General features: G+C 37.6%; 1 protein-coding gene across 2 annotated transcripts in view; it reads right to left on the bottom strand.

The window, feature by feature from the left end:
* The window catches only part of LOC134538834 (phosphatidylinositol 4,5-bisphosphate 3-kinase catalytic subunit delta isoform), an 83,273-nt gene that overhangs the window by 35,565 nt on the left and 34,364 nt on the right, over positions 1-13,344 (bottom strand). For both annotated transcript variants that reach the window (XM_063380362.1, XM_063380363.1), the window contains exons 10-12: positions 11,208-11,351; positions 8,278-8,547; positions 2,949-3,137 (exon numbers count right to left, since the gene is read on the bottom strand). In XM_063380362.1, the coding sequence (XP_063236432.1) occupies positions 2,949-3,137; positions 8,278-8,547; positions 11,208-11,351 (603 nt within the window). The remainder of the gene's footprint in view (positions 1-2,948; positions 3,138-8,277; positions 8,548-11,207; positions 11,352-13,344) is intronic.

The raw sequence follows: 13,344 nt of genomic DNA, 5'->3' as shown, positions 1-13,344 counted from the left end.
GCAATATACCGCAAAATTAAGCTAACATTTAATTTTAGGGTAACCATGAAAGCAAAAACAGTTGATACATAGTGACAAAATCAACTCATATTTCCGCTTTAAACTCGGGTTATTCACTCAAAGTTATTTACGAGGACCCCATAACCACTCTGCAATATTGCAAACATATTTACGGCGTATTTTCACCTCATTCTGCACTTTTATTTTGACTTGATGTAAGCTTTTGGACATACACCATTGCTAAGCACATGTATGTCTGTAGAAGAAAACTAAAAAAAATACCCAAAAGACAAAAACACAAATTAAGCAAAAAATTGCTGTTGTAGGGACAACAGCAATTTTTTTGCTTAATTTGAGTTTTTACTTTTGGGTATTTTTTTTTAGTTTTCTTCTACAGACATACATGTGCTTTAGCAATGGTGTTATGTCCAAAAGCTTACATTAAGTCATGCACTGCCATCCCACAAATCTTTCAAAGACTTTTATTTCGGTACGTTTTAAGTTTGTTTAGATAGTTTTAAAAGGTGCAAAACACAACTATAACAATTTTAACTATCGACTTGATGTAAGCTTTTGGACATACGCCATTGCTAGGCATTGCTTAGCAATGGCGCATGTCCAAAAGCTCACATCAAGTCATGCACTCCCATTGCACAAATCTTTCAAAGATTGAAAATTGTTTTAACGCTAAAATTAACTGTACTTATCTCCTGGAAACCACTGGGTTAAAAATACCACAATTTAATTCTCGTTTATACCAAACATATTGTACTCTACATAAATTTAATGACATAATATACCGATTAATTAGGAATCACAATAATAATCAATTGTCTAAACTTAAAAATTTATCATCTTAACATGTCCTCTAGTCACATGTTATATTTTGTATTATTAGGGACAGGAACTTTTTGGTGAATAAAATTAGTGCAAAGCAGTGAGCAAAAATGCCAAAAGCGGTGAGGAAAAATGCCAAAAGCTGCGAGGAAAAAAAGCGGCAAAATGTATCTAAGCATACCTTTTTTAAGAAAAAGTTAAATGAACTCAATTAAGATTGATCAAAATGTTTAAAACTAACATTTAGAAGTGAAAAACCCTTCAAACTCAAAAGCTTTAAAGACAAGAGGATTAGCTACTCTTCCAGAATGTCAAAACTTTTGGGTTTAGAGGGAAGGTTTGTCAATAAAATATATTCCTAACTCAGGTGGTATGCTAGGCCAAAAAAGTTAGGTTTGTTTAGTTTTGGGTTTGGTTGGTTTAGGTAAGTCTTATTTTATATTTGGTAAGTTTAGCTTAGATTAGTTTTAAAATGCCCATTTCCAACTAGCTTAAGTTGGGTTTTGTTTTGAGAGCTTCTAAATTTAAGCCACTCCATGATTACAGATATTGATGTAGGCATAAATACAAACCTTCAACTTATTTCTTCATTCAGCTTAAAATAGTGGGGTCCTGAAATTAATGAAGTGGGATATTTGCTTTGAGGAACACCTCAGTGGTCTCCATAGCAAAACCAGCACTTCAGTTTTCCTTTTTTTACTTGCTGCTCACAAAAAAAAAACAAATAGTATGCTGCAGTGCTACAGTAGCAGTGGAAGAAATGCGTGACTTTTTGTGCTTTTCACTGCTTATGTGCTTAACAATTGAGTCTCTAATGTTCCAACTGACCCTGCAATTACAGTATTTACAAAATAAAACTGCCATATCTGTCAAATAGAGACCATCAGAAGAAAATTCTTTGGCCCTATCTAATGCGTTTATGTCATACTTCGGCATCGCGAAGCAGCGAGAAAAGTGTCAACACAATATTCGTTCAGTTACCGCAACGAATAGCCACCGAACAATAATAAATGCACGCATGTGCAGTAACCTAACACATCCGAAAAGAAAAAAAAATTACATACATCCATCAATTTGTTTGTTGCAGTTTAAAATTGCCTGAAGTATTTTATGGTTAAGTAAATTATGAAGAAAAAACACACTTGTAGTTTTCGTTGATATCAAAATTTACGCGTTTCGAAAGCGGTATCGTTTTTATTTACTGAAAACGATTGATCGCATGATTGAACAATCGAATGTTCATAAACGTTTGTGTTCTTTCTCGCATTTTCGTACTGCTACGTTGGTAACACGTTTAGTGAGAACGCATTTTGTTTTGATAACTTCATGGCACGAGAAACAAATGTTGAAGCTTGTAATGTTAAAATGCAAAAGATAAACGGTCCTGGATTACCGTCACCTGTGGTCGTTAATCTCGTCGTGATATTATTGCCACAGAATGAGGTTTTTGTGGTTATGGCTGGAGAAAATAAATTGTTTACCTAGTTTTGCCTAGTAATGTCGGCACGGTGAAATGTATTTTTATGTAGTTTTTTATTGTTTTCTTTTTTATTGGTGCAGTGGTGTTACGAACGGAAGATGAATTATATGATTATATCTAAATTATATGTGTTTGTGGCAATTTAAGCTTCATATAACGAAATTTTGACCAAATTCGCGACGAAACAGTGGAAAATCGCAAAATTCGCGTTTTCGTAAAAAAAGGGCCAAATTCGCGAAATAACGACGGTGATTCGCGATTGCGAAAAGTACCTGTCCCTATGTATTATCCATTTTTCTATATATTTTGTGTATAGTAAATGTATTCACCGAGGTTTAATATTTATGTAATTAACATTTCGCTATGCAACGTGTCACGGTTATCTTGTCCTTTTGGTATTCATGTCATTTCTGTTTTCATGTTTTCGTGTTTAAATCCCGTGCTGTCGATATTTATTGTGGACAGTGTTTGTGTCGTACTTGTTTTGTTGTCGTTCTTGTTTTGTGTTGTGCCCACCTCTAAAGTCTCAAGACTTGTCGGTGGGCATGTGACAAATTTAAATAAATAAATAAATAAATAATATTTTGACCATGGATTTGAACACTTGCTCCAACCGCTGCGGCGGGCCTACCTGAGGTCCAGCCCCTCGTTCTTCCACAGCTTGTCCATGATGCGGATCATCTGCAGGGTGAGCATGTCCTGCCGCAGGTCGTCGCCGTTCTTGAAGATGAGGTAGATGTCCTCCCCGTGGCGGTCCGCGTTCTCCAGGATGATCCACAGCGGCCGCATCTTGCTGTCCATGACGCGGCACCGCTCGTGCCTGCGGGCCGGAAGACACGCCACTCTACCAGCCACGCAGCGTCCTCGACATGCCAGCTCTCCCGTCACGTCGGGTTTCATCCCCCCGGGAGAGACGTTTCACGACCGGTCCAAAGTACTAGTATTTGTTGAGGGTTGCTGCGTGCTTTTTTTTTTAAAACTGTGCGACTTGGGTGCCTTCTTGCACCACCTGTTGGGACCTCGGGACAGTGCTGCGATCTTCGGACCGAACGGACAGTTACGCACCATCGTGGCGATTTGTTCGAATGTTGATGTAGGTATGTGCTCGAACAGTATTATTGGAACAAATACTTTCACGGGAGAACAAAGGGAAAAAAAAAAACGTGTTAATTGAGAAAATGTTCTAATTCCCACACAAAACCTCATTTCCTGTATCCGGATAGCCACTGTTTGCCAAAACAAAATTCCACGTTCCTTTTCCATTTTTTATTAAAGGTTTTTCTAAGAATTTTTATGAAATTTTACTATGTTAATGAAAATTACATAGCTAACCATTTTAGTTACATTAGCACTAATAAACCAAAACAAACCATTTGATATTAAACATCAAGCATTAAATATTACACAAAATAAAACTATACGTATATGACAGTAAAATTATTTCTGTAACACTATATTACTTCTGTCATGTTTTTTCCTTAACATATTTTAGTAGTTCTTGTATGTTGTTTAAACTATGTGAGAAGCAATCGACAGCAAACTTTTAGGAAAAGACTACATTAGTATAAATAATACAGAAAGTATAAGGGCACAATTAAAATTACTTAAACAGCTGCCTGAGATGGAAAAAAATTCATACATGACATTAATAACTAATAACATAATTGAAAAACTCAAAATTGTAAACTGAGTCCCACAGTTTCATAAAGAGTCTTTTATTAACAGTAATTTGCACATTATTTATAATTTTCAGAGTTGTAAAACTACCTCCCTACTTTATCATTCTTTTTTTTTATTACTATTTACTATCAGAAAATCATGTCTTGATGAAGCATAAATATATCTGAAAAATAATTTTAATGATACTAACTCTTTATAAACAGATATTTTCTTTACTATCTGTACTGCACTGAATAGATACCCACGGCATAACGGCATAAAAGAAAAACAAAAAAACAAAAAAAAAACTAATTGTATTGAAACACTTAGATTCTTTTAAATAAGTAAACAATATTTCGTAACATATAAAGGATTTCAATATTAAAAAAAAACTTTTACAAAAAAAAAAAAAAGTTTTTGGGGAACTGTAACACAAGAAATAATAACATAAATGATACATCTTATGTAGAAAATGGTGGAACCAAAACATTTAAATGTATCTGACGGGAAATTGTACTGTACAAGAACATCTTGAAGAAGTTTTATATATATAAAAACCAGTTTTTTCATTGTACATGCGACATTAATTGCGGGAAGAAAATAATTTCCAGAACGTATTTTGAGAGTAAGTATTGCAGTATAATACCCTGGTTTATCGCATAATCGTCGCATGGGCATAATCGTCGCACACGCATGATTGTCCAACCCATATTTTAGGGCGTCAAAATTTGGATGATAATAAACTCTAGTGTAAACGTAGCATGATGTTTTTGGTCCCGCTATTAGATTCAGAGCACTTTGTGTTGGTATCTCTTCCGTATAAAACAATGTATTTTAAAGTAGAAATATATTATTTATTCGGACATTACCACTTACTTATTTAATTTTATTTAATTAACGGAAATACCAAGTTATCTGATGTGTAAATTTAATTTAAAAGACGTTTTTAAACGTTATAACCTTTATTTGTTCGTCTGTGTCACCGCAGTGTACCGCTTATAAAAATGTAGCCAGCGCTAGTTGGCATCATTCATGTTTGGTTATGTTGCTTCCCGTATAGAGCGCGCACACGTAGTCTAATATCAATATCTCGCCGATTGCATGCAACACGCACTATCTGTCGAGTGCCAAGTCAATTACATTTAATAGCACTCTTTTGTGGTGTGTACTACGACAATAGTTATGCGTTAGTTCACGTCACAGATTCAAGTGGCTCAAGTTCGGGTACAGATTTTGTTTTTCTATTTAAAGTTGAAGAAAGGTTTTTGTTGCATTACTTATTAATATAAATTGCTTGGCGTGCTCTTGTATACTCCACTTTTTTTAAAATAAACGTACTTTCCATGAATGGGTTTTGTTATGAATAACTTTACCTAACAAAAAATTTTTTCCCCGCATAAACGTAGCACCCCTACTTTTCTAACTTGATTTTAGTATAAAATATGAGACGATTATGCGATGAAACACGGTAACTAGGGACAAGATTATATGGTGAATTGCGATAAAACCGAAATAACCGAAAAGAATGTCAATATACCATTTAACACCGAAATGCAAGTTTATACACCATAAAGCACCAAAACGCTACTGAAAGCACAACATATTCACCATTTTTAATTAAAAATTTAACACAAAATACAATTGATTTCCTTTAATATACTAACCTCGAGGATAGTAACATATTTAGCATGAAAGTTGTAACAAACTGATATACAGTCAAACCTCTATCTATCGAACTCACATGTATTGATTGTCCGTGTTTATCGTATACTTTCTACAGTCCCGGCAAAATTGCCATACAACTAAGGTTAAAAAAGTCCGCTTGTACCGATGTTCGAATTATCGTTTTGTCCGCATTTATCGTTCAAAATATGTGGTCTCGTCACTATAAATTATAATAATGATCGTTTAACCATAAAGATTTTGCAGAAATAACCATTTCTTAGAAAGAAACCGTTATAAAAACAGTAACGATAGTATACAGTAGTAAATATCACCTTAAATCTGCAGCCAAGTAATGGAGCACGTAAATATGAAGAAAAGACAAATGAACAACTTACGAAGAAATATGGATGATGTACCATAACTACAGTACAAACCCAATTGTTATCCTAAGATAATTACCATAAAAAGAACTAAAGATTCTTTGTCGATACCATAATTACTACAGAAGCACGATAGCTACCACATTTGCACTACAGTTACCGTAACAACCGAGACGTCTATTTACCGTGACGGTGATGTATTTATTTGTGACATATTAAAATTAAAGAACATTATTGAAAAAAAGGATGTTAAATTTTTATATGCACGTTTGGCACATGTAGCGAAGAAATAATGCGATCTGAAAGAATGCAGTACTACTACGAAAACTGAAAAGGGTACTCGTGGATTTATAGGTTATGGCAGTCTCTCTCGTTTTTCAGTAATATCGGCCGAAAATTAACAAGCGTATCGGAAGTCGGCAGAAATGCCGATTCAATTAAATATTGGCAAAATCGGCTTCTTCAGTACAGCTCTACATTTGATGACATGAGTAAACATATTTCAGACTTCAGGATATTGAAAACGACTTTAATTTCCATGTAGATTTATTGTGCTTTTTTTTTTTTTTTTTTTTTTGCAAGTGTTAATTGAATTAAGTAAAATACTTCCATTTTTATTTATTTTTCAACTGATTTAACTTTAATGACAAGTAACTGACATATTTCTGAAACTAATTTTGAGGTTGAAATATTATTTTTTAAAAACTCTTAGAGTGAAGTCCACATCTATTGAATGTCCGCATCTACTGAATTTTTTTGTTGGTCCCCTGAAAAACGATAGATAGAGGTTTGACTGTACTAAATAGACTGATTTTTTTTTTTTTTTTACTTTTTTGATCTTTTACCGTTATTAGGAACTCAGTTTTACATCTCAGCACAGGTACATTTTTCAAACACACAATTACTGGTAGATTTATTATTATTGTTTTGAATGGTTAGAAATGCTTATTGCAATTTATTATATCATCAAAGAGCTTTATGTATCAGCCACAATAAACTGTTTAGGTGAATTAAGTGTTATGAAACATTTAAGTGTCATACAGTAGACTCTCGATTGTTCGGGTGCAGGTTAAACATTTTGTAGATTAACCGTGCCATATTTCCATAAACTCTTATTTTATGACTTTTTTATTACTATGCGTGCACAACGGCAAAGGCACTACTGTAGCATTGAATAAAACGCAACGAATTAGCAATGCAACAAATTAATAACGTGATTGATAATCGAAACAATATTTGGCTCTTTCCTCAATAGCTATTCGCTTCCTCCATTGTGTATTTATTTCCGATGACGCCCGAGTCTCAGCCAACGTTTACATCCCGCCATCCCGCGCGTCGGCAGCATCTCTGATATCTGGAGAGGAAAGCCTGAAGCTTTCAGGGCTATTGGTCCAAAAATAGGCCAACCTCGAAAATAGGCCGACCCCTTCTACCCCTTCTTGCCGAAGTACATGCGCTTTAGTTTAACGTATGGGGTACGCAATCTTTGGTGATTTTACAACACTTCTCGTACACACACTATAGTTAAAGGTATAATATACAATACCTTTGGCATTTGTACAATAATTAATACTACGTCGTACGAGAAATGCACACAAAATTCTCTAAAGTAAACAAAAAACAAAGCGCGCCTATATGAAAAAATGCTATGCGAGTTATGCGACGATTAATAATTTTTATTTTTATTATTTTGTCTCTGCGCTTGATACTGTTGAGGCGAAGATCATGCGATAAAAGTCGGAATATTACAAGTAATAGAATTTTGTTGTGCTGTTTTGTGAATGGTCTCAAATGGGGGTTAGAAAATTAGAAAAACGTAATTTTTTTTTTAAAATGAACGTTCGGTTCTTCAAATATATTTTAAGAGGTTTCGAACCGAACCGAACTTAACGTAAGGGTTCGGATCGGTTCGGTTCGAAATTTTCAAACTTTGCCGAGCACTACAATTTTCAATTACTACCTAAAACTCTTAAAAACCCACCTTGAATCCCACCTCGGATCCTACTAATCCTCGAATCCCTAGGATTCAGTATATTCGACAAATCCAAGATTCGAAAATCCCATCTCTACTATTTTGGCTAGTGCCCCATTATAGGCCGACTCTAGATTTCAAGGTTGACAAAACTGGCAAAAAATGTAGGCCTATTTTCGGACCAGTACGGTACTAGGATGCGCTAGTTGCAAATCATGGCCGGCACACGTCCAGCAGCCCAACTCGGGGTGCCGGCAGTTGGAAAGGACCACGGAGGCACTGACCAGACTTGCGTGCAGCGGAAGGACGGGTCCAGCGGGTTGACGAACTTGGAGAAGGACTCCTTGTAGTGCTCCTCGGTGAGCAGCTTCTGCAGGGCGGCGCGGGCCTTGTCCTTGTCCCTGACCAGCCGCACCGCCTTGCTGGCCTCCTTCAGCTTCTCCAGGCAGGTGGCCTGGCGCTGCAGCGCCCGCATGTGCTCCTGGCAGCCGCGGCAGTACGCCTCCAGCATCAGGCCGAACCGCACCGACACCGACGCCACCTGCATCTCCGACCTGCGGCACAGCTTCTGCCCGTGGTGACCCTGCCTGGGAGTTCTCGATCCAGCCAACCTAGAAGTGCTCACCCATGCTAACCTGTTTCGTGCGGGAGTTTACGGTGTCTTTGATCGTTCCTGCGTGTTCCCCAACACGAAACGGAAGAAGAACCTATCGAAGTCGCGCGTGATCGCAAAACTCCTGTGTTGACGCAAGCCACGTGATCATTAGATTTATTTGCTACAAAGCGAATTCCCTGTGAAATGGTATTTTTTTACATGTAAGGATTTTTTTCTCTGCCTTTTTGTTTCATCACTGTGGTGTGACAAACCTTCAGAAAACACACTCTCTTTGGAATAATTGGCGTGTGGAAGGATGAAAGTAAAAATATGAGAAAATCCCCAGGACGATTTTAAGCACAGGGTTTTAATGACCTTTACATTAACTCCTGCTGCTACAATTTACGAGATCTACGAAAATTCCTATCGCATGAGGGGAATAGTTAGGTACATGGTGGGGGAACCGGTAGAGGAGGAGAGAGCGCCAGCGACGACGCCACTCCAACGCATGCACTGGCGGTCGAATGGGAAGACAGCAAGTAGCGTAGCATGCTATATGCTAGTTGTAACGACCGGAAGGGGAGACGGCAGAGGAGAGGTAGAAATTACACACGAGTGTCGCTACGGAATTCTTGTAACACTCTTGTGTTGGTCTACTTTTCAGTTTTCCTAACGACTAACTAATTATGCTCTATATTTATTTTAATTTTAAGTATCTACAATTTATTTATTCGTTTATAAAAGTTATCGATTTGTGCAATTAACTTTATAAGTATCATTCACTTTTATGTGAAGTGATGTGATTGAAAATGTAAAAAAGACGTACAGACTTCAAGAGTTTAGCTTTAAAAGTGTAATTTATTTTTGGTACGTGAACACTGTGAGCTGAAATGTAAAAAGAACTTAAAGACTTGCGAGATAAGACTTTGAAAGTGTAATTTATGTTCAATTGGAGTGTTTTTTTTTTGTTGTTTAATTTTATTTATCATGCCTAAAAATAATAAAACGACTGAAGCAGATAAGAGGTATTATCAAAGGCTATTAAGGAATAAATCGCCAAAAGAGTCGCCAAAAAGAGCCCTGAATGGATGCGAGCATACAGTGCTCAGGAAAAGGCATTTTATCATTTGACAACATTACCGCATTGTTACTATCCTCAATTATTATCTCTCGTTCATTTAAAAAAAAAAAAAAGTTTATCTCTATCCATACTTAATAATTTCGCTTCTGTCGCATGTGGTGGACTCCATGCACATAATTTTTTATAACCTTTTAACAAATATTTTCTAAAAGTTTTTTTTTATTAAAAAGTGATCTTCAAATTTAAATATACAACAAAATCTAAACATGAGCAAATGTAATACAAAAATTTTGCTAAAATATTTTAAGAGATTAAGTCCACATGTGACTATAAACTGAAGTGAAGCGGCAAAAAACAAAAATGTGAGGTTGCAGAAGAATGCTGGTAATTAAAGTTTCATAATTTACCAGAACTGCTGCTGCTTATTTAGGGATTTTATTGTGACTTTCGCGACCAGTTCTTCAGTTTCATTACTTTTCCCTGACTTTCGGGACTTTCCTGACCTGTAGAAACCCTGTACAGAGACTTCCCAAGAATGAACTGGCTAAGGCCTAAGGGGTTGTGGCAAGGTCCCAGCTGAAAATAAATTAATGGGTGCATGATCGCTACGGGCGTTACAAGTGTCACTTCACAGGTAAAGAGTTAGGAAATTTGTAGAGTACACTATAAGCCTGATTTTATGTATGCTCATAGTTCCCAGAAGAAAAATATTTATTGTTGTTTAACTTTTTGAACCAAATATATTTCTTACTACGTGTGAATATTTGGTCTTTATAAATAAAATACCATATTATATTAAATACTATTAATGAAACGAATAAAATAACCTCTAGCGCAGCATGTAAACATGTAATCCGCACTGGCCCTACTAGCTTGCAAATATTTTTCTGAACATATAGTGAAAAATTTTTTTCTTTATATTCCACAGGAGTCCACGAAAAATTAATAGAAAAATACAGTAAAAAATTTTTATTTTTGTGAGATGTCTCAGACTGTTATTTCTTGTGGAAGATGGCTGACAGACATTAGTGATCTTAAAGTCAAATATCATGGATTGCAATGATACGACTATGAAAAAGGTAACGTTGAAAATGTTTTTCTGTAAATATTACACGGGAATTTTACAGGCAGCTGTTACAGCTAAGAAATCTGAACTTCCGTAGTCCTTCACGTTATCCATCCATAACGAATAACTAAGAAAATTGTTCGGTGAGAAAGGCAGAGTCGAATGTAAAATTATTCAAACCGAATTCTAAATGCTGTAATACCAGCTGTTCACAAAAAACTGAATTGAAACTGATAGTTTAGCTGCACGACACCCAGCAACGGCGGAGGAAACGGCAAAAGACAGACGGGAACTATTCACAAGACGGCACTGCCGAACACGACGGCCGCCACAGTGGCGCGCGCACTCGCGATCGGTGGCGCCAAATTCAAACACCCAGACCACCGCACATTCCGGCGCCACGCCCAAACACCAGCAGGGATCCCCCGGGGGGGTCCGGGGGATCGCGGAGATCGGGCGGCAAGGTGCCCACCTGAGGTGCCAGAAGAGGTAGTGGCCGATCTTCTGGTTGTTTAGGGCGCGCTTGAGCAGGAACTCGACCAGGTCGCACGACAGGTAGGACTCGTGCTTGACCGCCTGCACCAGCTGCAGCAGGAACAGCAGCACCTCGTCGTCGCTGGAACAAACACCATCAACCATCGACCGTCACCGTCTGCTCCTCCGGGTCCTGGTGGCGACGCACGTGGTTTCAGAACCGTCGCTACACCTACTGACAGAAAAAATTCTTCCACTCCAAAAAATTTCAATTTCACATTCACATTCAATAACATTAGCTAGTTAGATCAGTTAGGAATCACAATAATAATCAATTGTCTGAACTAAAAAATTTATCATCTTAACGTGTCCTCTAGTCACATGTTATATTTTTGTACTATTCATTTTTCTGTTTATTTTGTGTATGGTAAATGTGTTCACTGAGGTTTGATAATTATGTAATCAACTTTTCGCTAAGTAATGTGTCACATTATCTTGTCCTTTTGGTGTTTATATCATTCCTGTTTTCATGTTTCGTGTTTATCCCGTGCTGTCTCTATTTATTCTTTATTGCGATAGTGTTTGTTTTTACTTGTTTTGTGTCGTACTTGGTTTGTGTCGTGCCCACCTCTAAGTCTCAAGACTGCCGGTGGGCATGTAACAAATTTAAATAAATAAATAAAAAATAAAATTATAATTAGTAATGGGGTTGGATACCGATTTTCTCGAAGCCGATCTCGAATTCGAATCTCAAAGTACAACCTCGAATACACCCCTGGAATCCAAAACTAGGTATCAATGGTCAAAAATAAAATAATATACAATAGATGAGAAATACAAACAACGGTGTCTAAAAATTCTACCTTTTAAATGGTTGTTCCAAAAAATAAAGTTTCCAGAATCAATATATATTGTAATCTTATTTATATAATTACATGTTAGAAATGCAATATCTTGAGTAATGGTATCAGTACAGGATGAAGAAAAAATAATTTGACGTAGTTAAACTTCAGAGAATATCGGTGTTGAATTTTTTAATTTTCTTTATTTCCTTTAATATTTTCCTTTGAATCTTATGCCTTGAATATCGAATCCTTGGGATTGTAAGGATCTGATGGTATTTCAGGAATTTTATTGGACCATCCCTAATTTTGATACTTGAGTGTGAGTAGAACTTTAAAATAAAAAATAATATACATAAAACAACAACCACAACCACCACCACAACTACCACCACAACCACCATAACTTCCACCACCACCACAACATCCACCACCACCACAACCACCATAACTTCCACCACCACCACAACTACCACCACAACCACCATAACTTCCACCACCACCACAACTACCACCACCACCACAACTACCACCACCACCACAACCACCATAACTTCCACCACCACCACAACTACCACCACCACAACTACCACCACCACCACCATAACTTCCACCACCACCACAACTACCACCACCACCACAACCACCATAACTTCCACCACCACAACTACCACCACCACCACCACCACAACTACCACCACCACCACCACAACCACCATAACTTCCACCACCACCACAACTACCACCACCACCACAACCACCATAACTTCCACCACCACCACAACTACCACCACCACCACAACCACCATAACTTCCACCACCACCACAACTACCACCACCACCACCACCACAACTACCACTACCACCACCACCACAACCACCATAACTTCCACCACCACCACAACTACCACCACCACCACAACCACCATAACTTCCACCACCACCACAACTACCACCACCACCACAACCACCATAACTTCCACCACCACCACAACTACCACCACCACCACCACCACAACTACCACTACCACCACCACCACAACCACCATAACTTCCACCACCACCACAACTACCACCACCACCACCACCACCACAACTACCACCACCACCACAACTACCACCACCACCACAACCACCATAACTTCCACCACCACCACAACTACCACCACCACCACAACCACCATAACTTCCACCACCACCACAACTACCACCACCACCACAACCACCATAACTTCCACCACCACCACAACTACCACCACCACCACAACTACCACCACCACCACCACCACTACC

The sequence above is a fragment of the Bacillus rossius genome, chromosome 14 (assembly GCF_032445375.1).
Source record: "Bacillus rossius redtenbacheri isolate Brsri chromosome 14, Brsri_v3, whole genome shotgun sequence".
NCBI lineage: Eukaryota > Metazoa > Arthropoda > Insecta > Phasmatodea > Bacillidae > Bacillus > Bacillus rossius.
Note: the sequence above shows the minus strand (reverse complement) of the source record. Positions and strands in the feature narration are given on the sequence as shown.